The sequence below is a fragment of the Orycteropus afer genome, unplaced genomic scaffold (assembly GCF_000298275.1).
Source record: "Orycteropus afer afer isolate SDZICR_OR568_19922 unplaced genomic scaffold, OryAfe1.0 scaffold00324, whole genome shotgun sequence".
Classification (NCBI taxonomy): domain Eukaryota; kingdom Metazoa; phylum Chordata; class Mammalia; order Tubulidentata; family Orycteropodidae; genus Orycteropus; species Orycteropus afer.
Window position 1 is genome coordinate 832,389 of NW_006921911.1, and position 24,865 is coordinate 857,253.

At 39.6% G+C, this 24,865-nt stretch overlaps 1 protein-coding gene across 1 annotated transcript in view; it reads right to left on the reverse strand.

Annotated features, from left to right (window-relative positions):
• Positions 1-24,865, reverse strand: part of DPP6 (dipeptidyl peptidase like 6) — a 1,548,106-nt gene that overhangs the window by 336,316 nt on the left and 1,186,925 nt on the right. The window contains exon 8 of the mRNA XM_007952098.2: positions 7,255-7,375. Coding sequence (XP_007950289.1) covers positions 7,255-7,375 — 121 coding nt within the window. The remainder of the gene's footprint in view (positions 1-7,254; positions 7,376-24,865) is intronic.

Sequence of the window (24,865 nt, forward strand, 5' to 3'; positions counted from 1 at the left end):
TAGGCTTTCTTCATTTTGTTTTGATTTTTTTTTTCTGATTGATCCCTTTCCAAAGAAGTATTCATGTATTTTCTTCAGTCTCATTAATTCTGTCTTCCATTGCATCAATTCTACTCCATTGCCCTTCCAATGTGTTATCTATTTCTGACAATTTAGTATTAATCTTCTGGATTTCTATCTGTAGAATTTAAATTATTTCTAATTTTTCATTTATTTTGACATTTTTTTCTTGTATTTTTTTCCAAAATTCTTGTAAGGTGTTTTCTTTGGTCTGTCTCTCAATCCTTTGAAGATACCTAAATATGATTGTTTTGAATTCCTTATCAGAGAGTTCCAATGCTGCTTCTTCCTCAGGGATGTTTTCTGGGTCTTTATCCAGCTCCCTTGTTTCTACCACTTTATCTTGCTTCTTTGTGTGGACTGTGATGGTCTGTTTTCTCCATGGCATTGTTGTATTTAGATCTCTGTTAACTGTTTGTGAAGAGCAGTCAAGGGTGATTCTGGCTCTTTTGGTGGTTTTTTATTGTTGGCCCATTGGTGCAGAAGGAGGTAGAGGTTCTCGTTCAGTACATGAAGTTGCAGGAGGTGTGGGTGTAGTTGTGTGTTATGGGGACTGTTGTTGTCTCCCACTCAATTAGGCACAAATTACAATTGAAGAACTTTCAAAAACCTTTTCAGTCTTGCAGGCCTGGAGGGCCCTTGGGGTGCTCAAAAGCAGAATGTGTTCTTAAGCCCCGGGAATCTGTGAGAGTGCTGTCTCTTTATCAAAATATTCAAGCTGCTTTTAGACCTTCAAAATGGCAGTGCCCTCTGGACCAGCAAAAGTCCACAGTTCAGCCCTCCTTTCTCTTTACCTTCTCCATTTATTCCCCAGCCACTGGAGCAGTCCTCCATGCAGTCCCTGGCTAGCAGGGTGATTTTTAGGTTAATTCTTAAGTCCTACCACCACTCAGGAATCTCCAAGCTGTCTGTGCTGTCAGGATCACTCAGGATCGCTGCCAGACCGCAGCTCCATATGTCTCCTTTTTTGGTATTTTCACACAACTTCTTCTGCTATTTGGGTTTAGTCTACTTCTATATCCTTCCCTTCTAGGCTCAGCATTCCAGGATTATCTTCTGTGTCTCTTTTAATTGGTTTCCCTTTTCTTTGTTGAAGAGGGTCTGTGCAGTCTTTCTGCTTAGTCCGCAATCTTGCCGGAACTCCCTTCCATCTTCTTTTGATGTTCCCTGCTTCATTCACTATTTGGCCCATAGAATCTTTCAATATTGCAACTCAAGGCTTAAATTTTTTCCTCAATTGTTTCAGCTTGAGCGTGTTCTTCCCTTTTGGTTTTCTAACTCCAGGTCTTTGCACATTTCATTATAGTAATTAGCTTTTTCTGCTCGAGCTGCTGTTTGAAATCTTCGGTTCAGCTCTTTTATCTTGTCATTTCTTCCATTTGCAAATGGAATAAATAATTTTATGTGCATTCATGGAATTTAGAAAGTTTAGGATAATTTGGATGACACAGAAACAGTCCATTTTCTTTTAGTGATCTATTTCTTGTAGAAAGAGATAAATTCAGAATTATACCATTGATATTTATAATTCCATAAATTATCATAATAGTTGTTATTATGGAATTGTAATTCCATAAATGCTTTGGTTGTGATAAGGTTTTTTTTTTTTTTTTTTAATGATAAAAGCATTCCCTGCCTCCCTCTCCACCAAGTGCCTGCTTCTTTTAATATTCAAAATTATAAGGTATGTGTATGTGTGGCATGGTAAATTATATAGTGTGGCTTTTCTAGCCATAAGTCTTTGGTGGAATTTGCCATGAGTAACTGAGTAGATCCTGATTGTTAAAGTTATCCATCTGGGGTATATTTGTTGTGAGTGGCATGAAGCAATCTTCTGGGAAGTTCTTTCTCTCTCAGGTATATAGAATTCTGATGTTGGGAATGGTTAGTTTGGCCACTCTGCCAGGCTCAAAAGGAGCCCTCCTAGAGGCAGAAGGAGTCTCTCTGAATGCTGGCTGAGAAAGATGTGCTGCTGAGAGAAATGCACTCCTGAGAGACTTGCATTGCTGAGAGAGAGACTGCTGGCTGTTAAGTGAGATGGCTGCCTGTGAGAGACTGAGTGTGTTTCTGAACTTGAAGTGTAGCCTGTTGCTTCCCTAATAAATCCCATAATCTGTGAGTTCTGTTTGGCCACTGCAGTGAATTATCGAACCCAGCAGAAAGGTGGTGGGTGCTGTGGGAAGAATGGTTGGCGTCAGCATTGGTGAAAGGGCTGGAGGGAGGCAGCATGTCTGGCCTTGCAGGAATAAGCCTTGGGCTACTGATGGTGATTCTGTCTTCCTCTTGTGGGGTTAGAGGAGGTGGGAAAATGTGGCCTCCTTGCCCCTTTGGCAGTATGTGATTACACAAAAAATAAACCATTAAGTAACAAATTTATCCAGATCAGGGTCCATTTGACCTTTTGTTGATATCTCTCAGGGCACTTCATTCCAATAAAAGAATTATTATGTCATTAGTATTGATTCTTTAAAAGATGCTTTAAGAAATAGCCTAAAGAATTGTAAAACAGCCTTCGGTATTAGTTTGTCTCTTCAGTTGGCATTTCAGCACTGTAGGGGATTGCTTTGGTTAATTTGAGAAGGGTCTTCCTACAGAGTATGTGCAAACCTTTGGCCAAGTACTGGAGATACTGGAGATGCTTGGTTGCTCCCATGTCTCCTACCTCATCTCTCCCACAGGCCCCAATATTCTGCAGTGTTCAATATTTTTAAGATTCTTTTGGGAAACAAAACAAATCAATATTGTATTTTACTGCCAACAAGTCTTGTGAACTGCAGTGGTTTCTTCCCATTTAGCTTAGCTTCTTCTCAGAACTAACATCTGCTCTGTGTCAGGCCCTCTGCAAACGGTATTTTTCCTCTCCATACATTTTTTTTTTTTTTTTTTAAAGGAAGAGTCTGGTAGTGAAATAGTTAAGTCACAAACTAGGCAAAGAGAACCTTCAAAGTTTACCTTCCCACTATTAAAAATAAACAAGAATCCCTGAGGTTCTTTTGTTTCCAACTTAAAGAAATCTAAGCTTCAGCATATATAACCTTCCAGGGAATAGCACTACTAAGTAGATTAAGCTGCCACATCAACTGTGATTGATTTAAAATATTTGGGGCTCTGTTATCAAATCAACACAATTTTGAGTAAATGCCTTGAAGAAAAATGTCCTTTCAATGGATTTGCCAAAGCAAAAGCTTAACTTGAATTGCAAAGCAATGAACTTTTTATTTTATTAAGAAGATACTAAAAAAGATATTTTAAATCTCCTGGTTATGGATTTTTAAAAGAAGATTAATCCCAGAGCATACCTAGGCAATTGCAACCGATACTCCAGGGGTCTTTTCTTTTTCCAGGGCCTCAGGTTTGCTATTTGCACAGATCTCTCTGGAACTCTCAGATCAGGCAATTTCTGTGACAGTGGCTGCATGACCACTTGGGAAGGCCAGCCTCCAGAGTCTGCAAGTCTTTGCTGCTCTGTAGGCCACCCTTCAGAGAAACTGTGACACTAGAAACTCTTCCTTTATTAGTGCCTTAGGCCTTTTTTCCCTTCCATTTTTCTTTCTTCACAATAAAAATAACAGTAACTAGTTATAGCAATAGTGGTAAAAAGCACTCTAATTCTTATTATTCATTTGTTTTGTTGTGTGCCATCAAGTCGGACCCGACTCATAGTGACCCTTCCTTGGGTTTCTGAGGCGGTGTCACTATGGAAGTAGATTGCCCAACCTTCCTTCCGAGGAGTGGCTGGTGGGTTTGAACCACCAGCCTTCTGGTTAGCAGTCAAGTGCCTTAGGTATTATGCTACCAGAGCTCCTTATTATTCATAGTAGTTATTATTTTTGTTATAAGAGACAAAAGCCATAATTAGCATTTGCTGACTATTTCATATTATTTCCTAAATACATTCATAATCTTATGTAACCCATTAAAACACCTTGCATTTGATGGCATTATTCGATGAGAAAGTTGAAGTCCATGAAGTAGGAGTAATTTTCCCGAGTTCACTAGCCTAGCAAATGACTGACCTGGGTTTAGAGTCTTTGTGACTCTGAAACCTTACTTTTAACTATTTAATGTTCTGATTTCAAGTTATTGTGCTGCTCTCTTTCCCATTTAGATATCAAGCCTTCTCTTTTATATTGTAAAACAAACTAAAAGACCTATTAGAGACATTTTTGATGTCAAGCAGCAAGCATAAAAAGAGTTTCTAGTTATTCTTAGGAATAAGACTTACTGTTTTGTTTTTGTTTCTGTTTTAAGGTCAGTAATCACAGGACTGGGAGCTCTGGTAGCACAGTGGCTAAAGCACTTGACTGCTAACCAGAAGGCTGGCGGTTCAAACCCACCAGCCACTCCTCAGAAGGAAGGTTGGGCAATCCTACTTCCGTAGTGATACTGCCTCGGAAACCCAAGGAGGGGTCGCTATGAGTCGGGGCCGACTTGACGGCACATAACAACAACAACAACAATCACAGGACTTAGGAATGTTCGCTATTAACAGCAGCAATTAGTCACATACAGACCAACTCTGACTCACGACGACCCCATATGTGTCAGAGTACAACTGTGCTCCATAATGTTTTCAACAGATGCTTTTTGGAAGCAGAATGCCAGGCCTTGCTTCCAAGGCACCTCTGAGTGGACTTGAACTGCCAGCCTTTTTCTTAGCAGCTGAGTTTGTTAATCATTTGCACCACTCAGGGACTCCCAGAAACTACTAAATACATGACTGGCTCAGCCTTTCCACTGCTCCTATCTACAGGGACTGCAGCCAAGACCAAGTGGCACAATGGCCTGGGTATCCCAGTCTGTGCCCCGTGTCTCTTCAGGATGATGCTGAAGGAGACTTAAGGGAGTACAGCTCACATCAGTGTGGTTGCACAGAAACAAGTTTCCTTATCATTACAGTGACACCCTCAAGTCAGGCCAAGGACAAAATATGACAATGAAAATTCATGCTTATTTTCCTGTTCAGAAGGCAGTTTGGTAACTGGACTCTTAAGGATGCTCTGTACAAAACAATGTTCTACATCCTACTTTGGTGAGTAGCAACTGGGATCTTAAAAGCTTGTGTGTGGCCATCTAAGATGCAATTATTGTTCTCTCCTTGTTTAGAGCAATGAAGTGTGAAGAAAATCAAAGACACATGGAAACAATTAGTCCAAAGGACTTATGTCCCATGGAAACCTCAGCCGCCATGACCCTGAGACCAGAAGAATTAGATGGTGCCTGGCTACTAATGCCAACTACTCAGAAAGGGATCAAAATTCAAGATCTTGGGTAGAGTAGGAGAAAAATATAGAGAAAAATTCAAAAACAAAAAAGACCAGGGTTATTGGTCAGATGGAGACTAGTGAAACCCCCTACACTATGGCCCCCAATTACCCTTTTAGCCTGGAATTAAACTCACTCCTGTGGTTTAACTCTCAGCCAAATAACAGATAGGCCTATGAGCTGAGCAATTACACTAGAGAGATACACTCCTTAGAACAATCAACCATGGGAGATCAGAAAGGTGGCATTTGTGCAGGGAGAAAGGTAGGTAGGCAGGATTGCATAGGAAAAGGAACACAGGGAAAAGGTAACCAAGGGAAGAAGCAGGAAGAGAGCTGTTACATTTTCACATTTTGGGGATTGTCATCAGTGTCACAAAACAAAATGTGCATAAACTATTGAATGGAAAACAAATGTGCTCTGTAAAACTTCACCCAAATCAGAAAGAAAGTAAAAAAAATAAAAACAAACAAACAAACAAAAAAAACCGGGGTGCTTATGCACTGAGAGCTACACTAAAATAGGAACATGGCCTTCCTTCCAACATGGCTATGTTGAAGAGGCCACCACTATTTAGCAAACAAGCTACACAGAAATCCTCTGGAGGGGCAACACGGATGGAGGAGAACTGACTACAAAGGGATTCTAGGGAACTTTCTGGGATGATGGAAATAATCTATGATTATTTCCATCCAATCTGTGATTGGAATCACACACTATATACATTTATCAAAACTTTTTCAATGGTATCCTTAAAATTGTACAGTTTATTGTATGTAAACTATACTTGAATTTAAAAACTTTAAAAATCAATTCATAGAACGTATACCTCAATGACTTCATTATGATGGGAAGTAATATTAGGCTTACATATCTACCTACTTTATAATTTATAATACATAATGTCTCTGCAATGCAGAATTCCAGTTTGAAAACAAATAACACCAAGAAAAAGTGATAAATAATCCAATATATTCCTTGATCCTTCCATAGCCAGACTAGCATGATAAATTATTTTTGTTGTCAGGGTTAGGCCAATAGGGTAAGAAAGGCTTAAGCTGTTTATTATGCAAATGCTGTGGTACATGAACATAGTAGACACAACTTCCTGATTCTTATAAAAGTGATTGTTCTGGATTTGAACAATGATACTTCCCAATAAATATTTCTTCACCTGGTGTAAGCTTGGACAAATCACATAATCTTACCATGGCTCACATGTGAAGTGCCTCTAATAATACTTGCCTCACAATATTTTTCTGAGTATTAAATGAAGTATCAGGTAACAAAGCGCTTAGAGCAGTTCTTGGCCCTTAACAGCAATCAATATATGTTGGTATTATTTTGACAATGGTCTCATCAGCATGGAGATGGGTTATAAAAGTCCAAGAAGAGAGCTGCTCTCTCAAATTTTTAATCATTTAATAGTGCATGTACCTACCGATCTCAGAGCTACTCTTCTAGTGCCAAAGAGAAACCAGCAGTAGAAAATGTCCAACCAAGTAGATGTATTTAGAATGGCAAATCACTTAGGTTGGTTCCTTTTAAAAGCTTTGCTCTCTTCTTTCTTTTCCATCACTCCTCTCCCCCAGGGAAAGCAAGGCACCCACATCTTGGAGTAGGGGTAGAGAAACCAATGCATAGTCACTTCCTCAAACAATAAGTCTGCCCATCAAAATATGCCTTATGTCCTTCAGGAAGCTGAAGTCTTGTAAGCCCAGAGGGTGAATCTGAGCATCTGCACTTTTGGGACCACAGGTGCATGCTCAATACTGAAGACCCATGCTGACAACGTGATGCTCCCTGAAGCCCCAAAGACTGGAGTTTAAATTATAATTAAAATAGAAGAAATATAAGCAAACAATCTAGCAGTAGCAGTAGCAACAGCAACCACAAAATGTCCCTGCTTCTTGGCTACTCATGATTTACCTTCGTACAGCCAGTCACTGAGGCCATTGTAAATGACTTCTTCCTTCCCTGTAGAAACCACGCGTATCACCTGCTTCCCGACTTGTGCACAGTAGTAGATGTTATTTTCAAAGATAAATATCTAATTTGAAAGGAAAAAAACAAAAACAAACAAACCAGTATTAACCAAGGAAATGGTTATGACAGAGAGTGGTCTTAAAAGATTGAAATCAGCAATGTGTTTTTCAGTTTTCTGTTGTGTTTATTTGATAGAACAAAAGTAGTCTTAGGACAATGTAATTTATATTTATATTTAAGTACAAATCAGAGACAAACTTCACATGGTTCACCCAATATTTTCATTATCATGACTGAACAATTGATGGTGTGATACTTTTGGTTATTTTAATATCAATTTCCATTGACTGTTTTAGCAATCCTACTTTTCCTGACAATTAAGTACAACTAGCTGGGAAACTAGAAGTAGGGGTTTTATTCATTCAACATTCATTAAGAGTTATTTACTGAGCACCTATTCTGTGCCAGTCAGTAGGGAACACAGTGATAAATGAAGTGGGGCATACACACTTATAGTCTGGTAAAGAAGACAAGCTTCAGGAATGGGAATGTGTATCTCTGGAAACAATAGAACTACCTATCCTAGGCCAAAGGACACAAATAATCTCCCTGACAAAGTAGTTTTTAAGCTGAGACCTCAAAGATAAGTGGGGTGCAGAAGTCAGATTCTACTGGTGAAACAGCTTGGGTAAGAACCAGAAGGCAAGAGAGGGCAGGAGGAATTGAAGAAACTGGAAAAAGCTCCCTATGAACTTTACTCAAAGATGCAAAGGGGAGAAAGGCAAGAGGTGATGCTAGAATGCTGGGCAGGCACCAGTTCTTGAGGGTCTTTGAAGTCATGTTAATGGCATATTAAACTCAGAAGCACCTCAGAAAAAAGGTCTGGTGATCCAATTCTAAAAAATTATCCATTAAAAACCCTATGGAGCACAGTTCTACTCTGATACACATAGGGTTGCTATGAGTTGGAGTGAACTCAACTGTAAGTGGTGGTGGTGGTAGAATGGCAGTAGGAAGCCTTGACAACTATTTAAGCTTGGGAGCAAGGTGATCAGACGTGTTTTAGCAACTGAGTCCAGCAGCAGGATAGTGATTAGAAGGGAGCAAGACCATAAAAAGAAAACCTGTAAGGAACCTGTTGCAATAGTCTGAAGGGGTGGTGACAATGGTCTGGAATAGAGTGTTGATGATGAAGATGGAAGGAAGTAGACCAACTGGGACATAATCAGAAGGAGAATCCACTGAACAAAGTAAGTGCTCTGAGATCTGGGGTGAATTTGTGGGAGGAGTCAATGATGGTTTCTCAAATCTTTCTCTTGGGCAGCTGGATGATGGTGACTCATTTTGAGGTTCAAGTACCCTGGAAGATATGATTAATTCTGACCTTGGGCAAGTCACAAACTCTCTGGAAGAAAAAGACAGATGGTCTAGTTAGTGGTTCTCAAAATTTTTATGCACATTAGAATGACCTGGGAGATTCCAAAAATCCTAATGGCCAGTCCAACAGCTCATCTCAATTAAATCAGAATCTTAGGATCCAGGCATCTGTATGTATATATATATATATTTAAATACTCTAGGTGATCCCAGTGTGCAGCCAAATTTAATTAAGAACAGTGCCCCAGGTATTATTGAATTTCTTAAAGCTCCTAAACTATAACTTAGCCTACAAAATATGTGTATTCTCTAAGGTGTTAATCAATTCTGCTGTGAGTTTTCTCTGTCTAAATCATCTACCTTATATCCCCATATGTATTTTAGAAAATAATGTTGGTCATACTCTGGGAATATCCAATGTCTATGAAAACTGAACCATGTGGGTCAAGAACAGAAAATGAATCTTTTTTTTTTTTTAAAGAAATTCTAGAAAAATTGTCAGTGTTATTTCAGAGACAGACTATTAGAGGAAGGTATTTTATGCAGTACTGGCAGTAGGGCCAATATTATTTATTTTTTAAATACACAATAGTCAGTTTCTCTAGATCCTTCTCATGGGAAGATGGACCTAAAAGCACTACCACATATTAGTTTTCTGCTCAGGTCTCTGACTTTTAAAATATGCACTGTAACCAGAAATGAGTTGGAAAACTGCCAGAAACAAGTCTATATCCTAATTTAATTTCAGTGGCTGTTAAGAGTTTGCTTAAGCATAAGATATATTGCTAAATTTTAACTTCTTTTATCCTTTCTAAGCCTACAATGGATTTTTGAATCAAATCAGATGGTAACTAATTAATATTTGGAGTAAAATTCTACGTAATAGATATCAAATATTTTTTCACTGTGATTTCATTTTCAATGGATGAAAAATGAAAAGAAACATTTTACAAAGAAGAGTACATTTTGCTTTCAAGTATTTTACACTTTCTTTTTGACATTCAGTTTAAGATACTCGAGTAAATGTGATGGAAGGTACCCAATTTTGTCTGTGGTTATGCAATGGTAAACACTAGGAGACTAGGCGATACTAGGATGCTTGCCTTGTAAGATAAGATATTGGGGTGACTGAGTTCTTCACTGTTCATATACTGCTACACACAGAGTTGGCACTGAGTTTCAGGGTCACAATTTCTGTTTCTGGGTCCTACAGGAGTTCCTAGTCTACCAAGTGTGGCAGGTAATATTTGGAGTAGTCCCTGCACTGTGCCCAATCCCTCACCCACCTGAACTCAAATTTGAAGATAGTTCTTTTGCTCCAATTACCTTTTACAAACATAGCTTGCTGCACAGTATATGTTGCCCTGTCTTGACAGAGAGGGATGGTCGCCTGGCCTCCTACTGTTGTTCCCTTCTCCAATATATTTCATACACTACAGTCTAGGTTGTTGTGGTTAGCTGCCGTTGAGTTAACTCACATTCATGGTGACCCAATGTGCAATGAAACTAAATGTTGTATAGTCTTTATCATCCCCATGATTGGCTGCAGATCAGATATTTGTGATCCATATGGTTTCCATTGGGTGATTATTGGGAGTAAATTGCCAGTCTTTTCTTACTGGACTGTCTTAGTCTGGAAGCTCTGTTGAAACCTGTTAAGCATCCCAGCAACACTGAGGACTCCACTGACAGATGGGTGGTGGCTGTACTTTGGCTGGGAATCAAACCTGTGTCTCTCACATAGAAGGTGAGAATTCTACCACAGAACCATCACCGTCTGACTCAAAACACCATTTTTAGGACTCAGCTGTTACTTAAAATCTGGAATAACCTTCTATTAACTACAGAACAGAGTTTAAATTTCTTAGTCTTGAATTTCAGACCCTCATGGTCAGAGTCTGTCTTTCTAGCTCTTTCATTCATTCAGTAGTTACTGAGATCTAATGACAGGCAAGGACATGAAAACATAGTTAATAGTCTGGTGGAGCTCATACTTACAAATGGGAATCCAAACTCCACCCAGCTCCTTAAAGGAATATCCACTGCCACCCACCCACCCCATGCAGTTCAGACACTAAATGACTACAGGACTGGGGGCAACTGCTTCACCTCTCTGAGCCCCTGTCTCTTTTCATTCAAGAGGGATAAGAGTAGAACTTAATCCTAGAGTGGATATGAAGAAGGAGTGAGTTGATGAATTCAAAGCACTTAAACAAGTAGTACCTGGCAAAAAAAAAAAAAAAAAAAAACAAGTGTTCAATAAACATATTTGTTGTTATTATCATAATTATAAGAACTAATTCTATCTGGAGGGGTTAGGAGTGGCTCCATGGGGAAGGTGACATCTGAGTTAGACCATAGAGCATAAATGTGATCTTTTCAGAGTCTAGACAATGGACATGGGAATTCCAGGAAGATTTCAAAGTATAATAGAAATTCCTAGAGGCATTAAAGTGTATGGAATGTTGGCAATAGCTAGTGATCCCTGGTTGGCTGGGGGAATTGGTGTGTGTATGTGTCTAAGGGGAGCTAAGAGGAGCTCTGGTGGCATAATGTGTAAGGCACTTCACTGCTAACCAGAAGGCTGGTGGTTCAAACCCACCAGCCACTCCTTGGAAGGAAGATTGAGAAATCTACTTGTGATACCACCTCAGAAACCCAAGGAGGGGTTTCTATAAGACAGATCCAACTCGACAGCAGTGAGTTTAGAGTTTACGTGTCTAATCACTTAATGAGTGTTTCATATGTTCCAGATATCTTATTGTTGTTGTTAGGTGCTGTTGAGTGGTCCCCGAATCATAGTGACCCTACGTACAGCAGAACAAAACACTGCCTAGTCCTGTGCCAGCTCCATGATCCTTACTAAACCTGAGACCATGGTTGTAGCCAATGTGTCAATCCATCTTCCTGAGGGCCTTCCCCTTTTTCATTGACCCTCCACTTTATCAAGCATGATACCCTTCTCCAGGGAATGGTCCCTTCTTACAACCTGAGCAAAGTAAGTGAGACAAAATCTGGCTATTCTTGCTTCCAAGGAGCATTCCGCTGTACTTCTTCCAGCATAGATTGTTTAGTTCTTTTAGCAGTCCATGGTACTTTCAGCATTCTTTGTCAACACCATAAATCAAAAGCATCAACTGATTCTTCTTTGGTCTTCCTTATTCATTGTCTAGCTCTCTCACAAGCATATGAGGGGATTGAAAATACCATGGCTCGTGTAAGGCACACCTTAGTCTTCAAGGAGCTATCTTTGCACTTCAGTACTCAAAAGAGGTCTTTTGCTGCAGATGCCACATATAGTCTGATATCTTGACTGCTGCTTCCATTAGTGTTAATTGTAGAACCAAGTAATATGAAGTCTTTGACAGCTTCAATCTTTTCTCCATTTATCATGATACTGCTTATGGTCCAATTGTGAGGATTTTTGTTTTATATTGAAGTGTAATCCATACTGCACTCTGTAGTCTTCAATCTTCACTAGTAAGTGCTCCAAGTCATCCTTACTTTCAGCAAGAAAAGTTGTGCCATCAGTATATTGCAGGTCTTCCTCCAATCCTGACACTATGCTCTTCTTCTTATAGTCCAGTTTCTAGGAATATTTGCTCAACATACAGATTGAATAAGTATGGTGGAAGGACAAAACCCTGACACACTGCCTTCTGGATTTTACACCATGCAGTGTCCCCTTGTTCTGTTCAAATGACAGCCTTTTGGTCTATGTACAGGTTCCTCATGAGTACAATTAAGTATTCTGGAATTCCCATTCCTCTCAATGTTATCCATAATTGGTTATGGTCCACACAATCAAATGCCTTTGCATGCTCAATAAAACATAAGTAAACATCTTTCTGGTACTCTTTGCTTTCAGCCAAGATCCATCTGACATCAGCAATGATGTCCCTCATTCCACATCCTCTTCTGAATTCAGCTTGCATTTCTGTCAATATATTGCTGCAACAGTTTTTGAATTTTCTTCAGCTAGGTTTTACTTGCATGTGATATTAATGATATCGTTCGATAATTTCCACATTCTGTGGGATCTCCTTTCTTTGGAATGGGTACAAATATGGATCTCTTCCTGTCAGTTAGCCAGGTAGCTGTCTTCTAAATCTCTTGACATAGCCAAGTGTGTGCCTCCAGCATGGTATCCGTTTCTTGAAACATCTCAATGGGTATTCCGTCAATTCCTGGAGCCTTGTTTTTTGCCACTTCCTTCAGTGCAGCTTCAACTTCTTCCTTCAATACCATTGGTTCCTGATCATATGCCACCTCCTGAAATGGATGAACATTGACCAATTCTTTTTGGTACAGTGACTCTATGTATTCCTTCCATTTTCTTTTGATGTTTCCTGCATCATTCAATATATTGCCCATAGAATCTATCAATATTGCAACTAGAGGCTTAAAATTTTCTTGAGTTCTTTCAGCTTGAGAAATGCTGAGCATGTTCTACCCTTCTGGTTTTCTAACTCCAGGTCTTTGCACATTTCACTATAATAATTGACTTTGTCTTCTTGAGCTGCTCTTTGAAATCTTCTGTTTAGCTCTTTTATCTTGTCATTTCTGCCACTTGCATTAGCTCCTCTCCACTCAAGGGCAAGTTTCAGAGTCGCTTCTGACATCCATTTTGGTCTTTTCTTCCTTTCCTGTCTTTTTAATGACTTTTTGCTTTCTTCCTGGATGATGTTCTTGATGTCATCACACAATTTCTCTGGTTTTTGGTCACTGGTGTTCAATACATCAAATCTGTTCTTTAGATGGTCTCTAAATTCAAGAGGGATAAAATCAAGGTCATATTTTGTCTCTTGTTAACTTTTTAAAATTGTCTTCAACTTCAACTTGAACTTGCATATGAGCAGTTGAAGATCTGTTCCACATTCAGCTCCTGGCCTTGTTTTGGGTAGAAGATATTGAGCTTTTCCATTGCTTCTTGCCACAGATGTAGTCAGTATGATTCCTGTGTACTACATCTTGCAAAGTCCCTGTATATAGCCACCGTTTGTGTTGTTGAAATAAGGTATCTGCAGTAAATAAGTCATTGGTCTTGCAAAATTCTATTATACAATCTCCATCATTTCTCTCACCAAGACCATATTTTCCAACTACCAGTGATTCTTCTTTGTTTCCAACTTTTGCATTCCAATCACCAGTAATAATTAACACATCTTGATTGCATGTTTGGTCAATTTCAAACTGCAGAAGTTGGTATAAATCTTCAATATCCTCATGTTTGGCTTTGGTAGTTGGTGTGTAAATTTGAATAATAGTAGTATTAGCTGGTCTTCCTCATAGGTGTATGGATATTATCCTATCACTGACAGCATTGTACTTCAAGATAGATCTTGAAACATTCTTTGTGATGACGAATGCCATGCCATTCTTCTTCAATTTGTCATTCCCAGCATTGTAGATCATATAATTGTCTGATTCAAAATGGCCCAAACCAGTCCATTTCAGCACTCTAATGCCTAGGATATCAATCTTTATGCATTCCATTTCATTTTTTTACAACTTCCAATTTTCCTACGTTCATTCTTTGTACATTTCAAGTTCCAATTATTAATGGATGTTTGCAACTGTCTCTTCTCATTTTGAGACATGCCACATCAGCAAATGGGGGCCCCAAAAGCTTTACTCCATCCACATCATTAAGGTTGGCTCTACTCTGAGGAGCCAGCTCTTCTGCAGTCGTATTTTGAGTGCCTTCAGACCTCAGGGGCTCATCTTCTGGCACTATCTCTTGCAATGTTTCAGGGCTATTCATAAGTCTTCCCCACCCCCACTAGGGCTCTGTTTGCCCTGTGACCTCCTGAGATTCTAGTCATCTGTCAAAAACACCAAAACTGAACTCACTGCCTTTGAATCAGTTCTGATTCATATTGACCCCCATTGGGTTTCCAATGCTGTAAATCATTATGGAAGCAGGCTGCCCTATCTTTCTTCCTTGGAGCAGCTGGTGGGTTCAAACCACTGACCTTTTGGTTGGCAGCCAAATACCTTAACCACTACACCACCAGAGCTCCTATTAATTTGTCTAGGCTCTGCTAACTTCTCCCCTTCTAGGAGATAAAAACTATGACTCTCTCTCATACTCTTCTGATCATCTATAGTGTTTCCTCTCTTCACCAATAGCTTAGGTTGCTATGTATTGAGAAGCTTTTGAAAACAGATGCAGGTTACTCTTGGGAGAGATTATCAGGGAGCCTAGAAATGGAGGTTAAGATGAAGCTGTTTTTCAGTCAGGCTCTATACCCACTTAAACCCCAGACAAGATCTCCAAAGAACTCTGGAGAGATCCTTTTTCAAAATAATGTGCTACTTTTGAAACCAGCCATTTTTGGAAATAAAATAGTTTTTTCTTTCTTTCTTTCTTTCTTTTTTCCTTTTATTGTGAGTTAATTCTATGCCTTGAACACTTTATCAAGACATCCATGAATTTATTGACATGTTATCTGACATCACTTGCTTTGTGACACTGAAGATACTAAGGTGAGTCATATATGTAACCTGATCTTGAGGAACCTGCAATTTAGCAGGAGAGAATGACATGTTTAAAGAAAAAAAAAAAAAAGATAATAACTGCATAATGATAGAAGTAACCATATGTAGAGTGGCAGCACATATGAGAGGCAGCAACCATGTGTGAGGGTGAGGAGGAAGAGTGTTAGAGATTAGACCTAGAGATTAGACCTTGAAGAATTATTTAGATGTACATGAGGGGTGGAGGGATTGGAGGGAGAACATTTCAGACACTGGATAAATAGGAGAAAAGGCCTGAGGATAATGAAAATAGGGTACATTTAGGGAACTGCAAGTAGGTCGGAAGAACTGTTAAATAAGTCATAAGAATGGTAAGAGATAGGGTGAGAGAAGGTCAGGATAGGTTGTGGAGAGTCTTGTGGGTCATGCTAAAGTGTGTGAGTCTCATTATATTGGCAATGGGAAACTTAGAAGGAGAAGATGCAGGAGAATAATATAAGCAGATCTTGCATCTTGGAAATATTTCCATAGTGGCTAAGTGGAGATGGGAAGCATGCAAAGCTGCAGAGAGGGAGGCCTTAAGAAAAGCTGAAGGCATGGACTAAGATAATAGGAGTGTCAGAAGATGGATTAAAAGAAAACTATTTAGAAGTTGACTGAAAGACCATGGTTTGGGTCTGTTGCACCTTAGTCATCAATGTGACATCTTTGTTTTTTTTTTTTAAAAAAACTTTTAAAAACTTAATAAATATAATGAAAAACAATGAAAAAAGAAGGCAGAAGAATAGATGCATTTGATTTGTGGTGCTGGAGAATAGTTAATATATCGTGGACTGCCAAAAGAAGGAACAAAGCAATCTTAGAAGAAATACAAACAGAAGGACAGAGTAGAACTGCCCCCAAAGGGTTTCTAAGGCTGCAAACCTTTATGGAAACAGATTGCCCCATCTTTCTCCTCTGGAGTTGCTGGTGGGTTCAAACCACTGACCTTTCAGTTAGCAGCTGAGTGCTTTAACCACTCTACCACCAAGACTCCTAGTATACTCCTTGGAAGCAAGGATGGTCAGACTCCATCTTGCTTACTTTGTACACATCATCAGAAAATTGTTAGAAAAGGACATAATATTTGATAAAGTAGAAAACTAATTCAAATGAGGGAAATCCTTGATAAGATGGAATGGACTCAAACATTTCAACAGTCATGAAGATGGCATGTTGTTGTTGTTGTTGTTATGTTCTGTCGAGTCCGCCCCGACTCATAGCGACCCCTCCTTGGGTTTCCGAGGCAGTATCACTATGGAAGTAGGATTGCCCAACCTTCCTTCCGAGGAGTGGCTGGTGGGTTTGAACCACCAGCCTTCTGGTTAGCAGTCAAGTGCTTTAGCCACTATGCTACCAGAGCTCCTTGAAGATGGCATAGGACTGGAAAACACTTCATTCTGTTGTACATTAAGGTTGCTACCAGTTGATGCTGACACTACAGCAACTAACAACAATAATAACACCAATTTAGGAGTTAGAATCACCAAAGTGTGGATGTGTGTGGTGGTGAAGGATGAAATAAATGATTTATCAGGTTCATACTTGGTTATTGGGCAAAAGGAAGTACTATGAGCTAAGAAGGGAAATAAAAAAGAGAAGGCTTGGAGGAAGGAGTTAGAGTTTAATGGTGATATAGACTGAATGTGAGCTGCCTCTGAGACATTCCAGCAGATGATCTTTAGGTGGTTAGAAATTTGTCCCTGGAGAGAGGAGATATTGATGTTGGATTCATCATCTACAAATGACAAGGAAAACTAAAATAGAGCATAAGCTCACTCAGAAACAAAGTACTTATTGATCAAAGAGTGAGGCTGAAGGTAATAGCCTGGGAATATCAATTTTTATCACATACACAGACAAAGAGACTCTCTGAAATCACATTTGATGTCAACATCCACACTGATGTTCCTCATATTTGACATGTTGCAGGTGTTATTTGGAGCTGGAAGGGGCTATCTCAGTCCAGAGTTGCCTCCTAATTCAAACAATTAAAATAACCTATTATAATCCTTTATCTATATCACATTAGCAAATGCTCCAGTGGGATAAAGACAGAAAATTGTATTAATCATTATTCCTTCTTTGTCTTAACATTGTGTAAAAATTAATGTAGCCTTCAAAATATGTCAGCTGAGTAAAATTCTTTTCTATAAAATGCTATCTTATTGGTCCTTCTCTTGAGCTTATAGGATAAGTCTAAAGACCTCTGCTGGGGATTCAAATCCATTATTTGCCTCTATAAAGTCATTTTGCATCTCAAATTTCTTCTTGAAAATCTCATTTCCTCCCTATCCAAAATATGCCCAACTTATTTTTACTTGGGCAAGTCCTCTCAGCCTAGTGAAATTTTATTCTATATCAAAGTGTGGGGGAAGAGTCTCCTTTTCCTTCCTAAACCCAACTCTGCTCTGGCTTGCTCTGCCCTGCCTGCTCTGTGAACTTCTTTGGCACTTTATTTTTATTATTATACATTTAGCTTTGCAATAGTACAGTATTTTACTTTCTTCAATATCTATATGTCTTCTCTCTAAAGTTCACTTTAGATTACAATAGGGCAGGGGGTTGTGTTTCCTAATTTTTTCTTCCTTCTTCTATATCCTTAGTAGGACTATACATAGAAATAAACAAGAAATACACAAGAAAATATATTACTTTTCAAGCATAACTAGTTTTCAGTTGTCTTTTCCTTAAAAAAATTGCCTTGACTTTATCTCAGTTTACCAAGACTAATTCTTCCCACCATTTCCAGTCATATTACTGCTTTCTATTATCCTTGCAAGAGTAGGCTACGGACAGCACAGGCCAATACAGTTTCAGCATGCCCTTTACCAAACCAAACACTGATTCTGACCAAAGACCTTATGAAATAGAAAGCAAATGGATTGGAAATATACAGTAGAGTATACTTATATATTTTCATACAACTCATCACATTTTCACTAATCTGGTTCATGAGCACTTTATACTAAATGTAGTTCATATACTCACGGTTCTAGTAAATTTGTACAAAGTCAATTAACTGGAATTCTCTGGAGGAATGAGAACTTCAAGTTAAATAGATTTTCTTGGTGGATTTTTAAATTATGAGAGATCTTAATTTCTATCCTTATAAGGTAAATATTTTCATATTTTTCTACTTTCCTGATTTATTAAATGGAGTAAAGTACACAACATGGAATAAATGTTGACTAAGGACCTGGTAGGTCCCTGGGTGATGCATATGGTTAAGTACATGGAATAGTTAAGGCTGTGTGTCAATTTGGCTATACTATGAGTCTGAGTGGTTGAAATAGCTGTGGTGTGGTTGTTCCCATGATGAGATCTGATGTAACAAAATCACCTCCATGGAAGGATATGCTTTGAGCAACCAATTGGTTGTAAGGGAGTTTCTCTGAGGTAGGCCTGCTTCCAATATATATATATGAATGTCCTGGAACAATTCTGGAAATTTCTGTTGGATCTGGATCCTGGTTTACTACCTACAGATCTTGGGTTCATCAGCCCCTGAAGTTGTATGAGTCAGGAAAAGCCTCCATCTTAAATTTGATTGATGAACTTAAGACTTGCCAGCCGCTACAACTGAGTGAGCTATTTCCCTGAGATAAGACTCTCTCTCTCTCTCTCTCTCTCTCTCTCTCTCTCTATATATATATATATATATAATAAACTTTACTTAGTACCAAAAGTGGGGTGTTGCTCTAACAGATACCTAAAATATGGGAACAGGAGTGGAATGTGTCCTTGGACCTGAGATCCCTGTGCTGAGACCGCTGCAGAGAAACTGCCAGAGAGACCAGCAGAGGAGATGGTGGCAGCAGAGCCTAGAGACTGGCACAAGAACAGAGTGATATACTTGCCAGCCCATGGAGAGAGAAAGTTAAACACCTTTGGGCAGGAGGCTTCCTGGTGGAGTGGGTTGCTTTTAGGCATTAACTGGCAGAAGCTGAGAGACTAAGGAATTGGAAGCAGACCTGCCTCAGTCTTGAAGGGCAGGACCATGGCCTCTGGGGGTGAAACCACCACAGCCTCCTATATTTCAAAGACTCAGATCTTCACCAACGTGGTTCTGGAGTGTGGGGCTGCCATACATGAGTGCCAGTGGGATGGGGCCATATCTGCTGCCTGGAAGTGAGGGGGCAGGGCTGCCATACCCAAGGGGCAGAAGAATGGGGCCTGCCAGGCCTAGGGGGTGAGGTCACCATTCAGATGGATGAGGAGACTCAGGCCACCCAATGAAGGAGATCTGTACAGGTGCCAAGTTGACAAGGGGTAGAAATGTGGTAGTTAAAGTTTTGTGTCATCTTGATTGGGCCATGGTTTTGAGTGGCTAGGCAGCTGAATGTGCATGATAAGATTTTAATTATTTCCATGCTGGAATCTTCTGTGAGTTCCTAATTACTTGAAATAGGGCTGTCCTTGGGGTGTGGCCTGCTTCCAGTATATAAGAAGTTTTGAGAAATACCTGTAGCTTTCTGGCATATCTGGACCCTACATTTGGCCTAGGCTTGGCCTCCATGTTGCCTGACAATCTAGGAATTGTGGTCTGCCTTGTTGAACCAATGGTCTGCCATGTTGTCTGCCAACCTTGGGACTGTGCCATTTTACTTGTCGACCTTGGGTTCATCAGCCTCTGCAGCCAGCAGCTACATGAGTCAAAAAAAAAAAAAAAACCCTCCAGCTCTAATGGATCTGGAACAGGACTCAGAGCTGAAGCTGAAGTTCAAGGGTCCTTCACCCAGTCCTTAGAGTCAGCACTTTGAACTCACAATTCTAGCCTCCTAAACTGTAAGAGAATATATCCCTGTTTGTTAAAGCCATTCATTTATGGCATTTCTGCTATTGCAGCACTAGAGAGCCACTCCTTGGAAGAAAGGTTGGGCAATCTACTTCTGTAGTGATACTGTCTTGGAAACCCAAGGAAGGGGCTCTATGAGTTGGGTCAAACTTGATGGCATATAACAACAACAACAGAGAACCAAGACAGTACTCAACTATATCCAAGAGATGGGTGACTCAAACACATCCAGAAGTGCTTCAGAAGACAGGAATTACTGCTCTAATTGTAGATAAAGGAGCTCAATTAAATCTATATCCATTCCCAGAAGCTATTTTCTTTGATATTGTATGTGTTATTATTACTTTTTTTTCACATCAGTATTATAAAGAAAAATTATTCCTGCCATTTAGCAAATGAGTTAGTTGTGTTTTGAGTAATTGAGGCTTTTTTTTTTTTAACTCTCTGGGTATCTGAAAAAGCTAATACAACTGCAGTTACTCATTGAGTAGAAATCAATGTTTACCTCAATGCATCCATGTGTATATACGTGTATATAATATGTGCATGTACATAAAATAACATTTCTAAAATGATTTTAAATTAATTATAATAAAAGGACATATACACATGTTCACAGGGTAGACACAATAAAGTTAACCGAGATAGACATTGTTGTTATTAGCTGCTGTAGAGTCAGTTTCAACTCACCAAAAAAACCCAAAACTAAACTCGTTGCCATTGAATTGATTCCAACACATAGTGATCCCCATTGGGTTTCCAAGGCAGTAAATCTTTATGGAAGTAGATTGCCCCATCTTCCTTCCATGGAGTGGCTGGTGGGTTTGAACACTGAACCTTCTGGTTATCAGTCAAATGCCTTAGGCACTGCACCACCGTTGAGTCAGACCAGACTCATAGAGACCGCTCCTTGGATTTCTGAGGCAGCATCACTACAGAAATAGATTGCCCAACCTTTGTTCTGAGGAGTGATTGGTGGGTTTGAACTGCCAGCCTTCTGGTTTGCAGTCAAGTGCCTTAGGCACTAGGCTACCAGAGCTCCTTGTTGTTGTTGTTGTTGTTATGTGCCATTGAGTCAGCCCTGACTCATAGCGACCCCTCCTTGGGTTTCCGAGGCAGTATCACTACGGAAGTAGGGTTGCCCAACCTTCCTTCCGAGGAGTGGCTGGTGGGTTTGAACCGCCAGCCGTCTGGTTAGCAGGCAAGTGTCTTAGCCACTATGCTACCAGAGCTCCTACCAGAGCTCCTTAGTGAACCTAAATACAACAGAATGAAACACCATTCTCACAATTGTTGCTATTTTGACCACATTGTTGCAGTCATTGTGTCAATCCATCTTGTTGAGGATCTTCATCATTTTTTCTCACCCTCTATTTTATTAAATATGATGTCCTTCTCCAGGGACTGGTCCCTCCTGATAACATGTCCAAAGTACATGAGACAAAGTCTTACCATCCTTGCTTATAAGGAGCATTCTGGCTGTACCTCTTTCAAACGAGATTTGTTCATTCTTCTGGGCAGTCCATGGTATATTCAACATTCTTTACCTACACCATAATTCAAAGGTATTAGTTTTTCTTCAGTCTTCTTATTCATTATCCAGCTTTCACATGCATATGAAGCAATTGAAAATATTGTGGCTTGGGTCAGGTGCACATTAGTCTTCAAAAACTTTAGTTTTATATATGCTCAGCCTATATGACTATGAGACCAGAAGAACTAGATGGTTCCCAGCTACCACTGTCAACCACTCATAGGGGGATCTATGTGGGAGCTCCTGGATAGAGTGGGAGAACAATGTGGAACAAAACTCAAGATCATTAAAAAAAAAAAAAAAAAAAAAAAAAGGACCAGATTTGCTGGTCTGATAGAGCCTGGTGGAATCCCTAAGACTATGGCCCTAGCTTCCCTTCAGGTCTGCCATTGAACCCATTCCTGTGGCTTTCAGCCAAACAAAAGACAGGCATATGAGCTGAACATTTACATTAGGTAGATGCACTCCTTGGAGAGATCAGTCATGGGAGAATAGAAGGGTTGTGTATGCACAGGGAGACAGCTCAGGTGGCTTGAGTGCATGGGAGGGAAGAACACAGGGAAGAGGTAGCTATGGGGAGAAAGTGAGAGGAGAGCTGTTGCACTGTGGGAGATTACAGTCAATGTCATGAGACAAAGTGTATGTGAACTGCTGTATGTTGTTATGTGCCGTTGAGTAGGCCCCAACTCATAATGACCCCTCCTTAGGTTTCCGAGGCAGCATCACTTTGGAAGTAGATTGCCCAACCTTCCGTCCAAGCAGTGGCTGGTGGGTTTGAACTGCCAGCCTTCTGGTTAGCAGTCAAGTGCCTTAGGCACTATGCTACCAGAGTTCCTGAACTGCTGTATGGAAGAAGAATTTGCCCTGTAACTTTCACCCAAATCACAATACAATTAAAAAAAAAAAAAAAAGTTTTTTTTTTTTTTTCCTAACACTCAAAGAGATCTTTTGCAGCAAATTTGCCTAATGCAATATGTCATTTAATTTCTTGACTGCTGTTTCCATCAGTGTTGATTGTGGATCCAAGTGAAATGGAATCCTTGACAATTTCAATATTTCCTTCATTTATCATGGTGGTGCTTATTGGTCCAGTTGTGAGGATTTTTGTTTCCTTTATGCTCAGGTGTAATCCTGCCCAGCCACTCCTTGGAAGGAAGGTTGGGCAATCTACTTCTGTAGTGATACCAACTTGGAAACCCAAGGAGGGGTCGCTATGAGTCAGGTCTGACTTGACGGCACATAACAACTACAACAATCCAACCTGAAGGCTTTGATCTTCATCAGTAAGTGGTCCAAGTCACCTTCACTTTCAGCAAGCAAGGTTGTGTCATCTTCATATCTCAGGTTGTTAATGAGTCTTCCTCCAAACCTGTTGCCACGTTTTTCTTCATATAGTCCAGCTTCTCAGATTATTTGCTCAGCACACTGCCTAAATAAGTGTGGTGAGAAGATACTACCCTGATACACACCTTTCCTGATTTTAAGCCACACTGTACCCTTTTGTTCTGTTTGAACAACTGCTAATTATATCAGGAACTAAGGTTGAGATAATTTCTATAATTGGGCACAATTTAGGTTTTAGTTTTGGAAAGGCAAGGTCAAAAGGAAAATGCTGAATACCTTACTGCTTGACAAAAAAGATAGTAATAACAGCTAAGGGTGGAAAGATAAAATAGAAATAACATTGTAGTTGAAGTAGAAAGCTGAACTCTTCTCTGAAACTACTAGCTCTCCAGCACTGAACAAGTTACTTAATCTTGTTGAATCTCAGTTCCTTTACTACAAAATAAGAGGATGGATTGGATGACCTCTAAGAGATTCTTCCTTTTTAGTACTGTTTGAATTGAAAGTTCTCATGAATATGCACATCAGGAAAAGACTTAGCAAATTAATTAGTTATGTTATTACCACACTTCTTTTCAAAAGGATAATTATTTATCATGAAGGGGAAATTCAAAATTCATAGTGAGTGCAACATGTTATTGTCAAGGGGGGAAATAGATTCCCTATATACCAAATAAAACTTTAATTACTGCATCATCATAGGTTTCTTTAATTGACATATTGTCCTGACTTCTCTAATTTCTAGAACACATCCAGGTACTGATGACTATTTACTGATTTCTTTCCCTTGTATTCTCCTCTTGAGTTATTTCATTCATTTATCCAGCATAATTTTGCTGACATTCTACAGTATATGAAGATGCTGTTACATATGATAAGAAATTACAGAGTAAAACACAGAACTATTCAGAGAGTCATGGGAGTGCCTGTCATTTACCATTGCTTTGGCAATGATCACAAGGAAGTTACATTTCCTAAACCAACTTGGGTAATCTTGGTGGTGGGCCATTCTAACCACACAAGAAACACTGCATACAGTTAACACATATTGCTGGAATACTACACAAAATAAAATATGTTACTAAACACAGAAATTCTGTCATTTAATTTTGGAGCCTGGTCAACATAACTTTAAAACACACTCTGGTAAATAAGCAGAATATGGACCAGAGAAGTTATATGTCCTGGGGAGGCTGCAGAAAGAAGGTGTGGTAGTTAAAGTTGTATGTCAACTTGGTTGGGCCTTGTTGAGTGGCTGGGCAGCTGGTGGTAGTTAATCTCCATGATGAGACTGTCAATCAACTCCATGCTGGGATCTACCCCAAGCAGCTGAGTAACTGCTTTAGGTATGTGGTCTGCTTCCAGTATATAGGCAGCAACTTTGGGAATGGTCTCTAGCTTATGGCATGTTTGAACCCTGCGTGTAGCCGTGTCATTGTTCAGCAGTCTGCCATGCTCTGCTGACCTTGGGACTTTCAATGGACTCAAACTAATGGCCTACCATGTGGTTTGGTAACATTGGGTTTGTGCCTTTTTACTTGTCAACCTTGGGCTTGTCAGTCTCAGCAGCTAGCAGCTGTCTGAGTGAAGAAATGCCTCTAGCTTCAGTGGGCCGGGAGTAAGAGGCAGAGCTGAAGCCCAATATTGAGGGGCTTTCACACAGCCCCTAGAGCCTGGCACTTGGAACTTGGACTTCTAGCCTGCCTAATTGTAAGAGAATAGACTCCTGTTTGTTCAAGCCATCCCATTTGTGGTATATTCCTGTCAGAGTGGCACTAGGTAACCAATACTGAAGTGATGCAATGGAAGACAGAATTAATGAGACTGAAGAAAATACATGAATACTTCTTTGAAAAGAGATCAATCAGAAAAAAAATCAAAACAAAATGTAGAAAGCCTAAGGTTCATGTGGGATACCATCAAAAGGAATAACTTACATGTCATTGGAATTCCAGAACAGGAAGAGAAAAACAAAACCACTG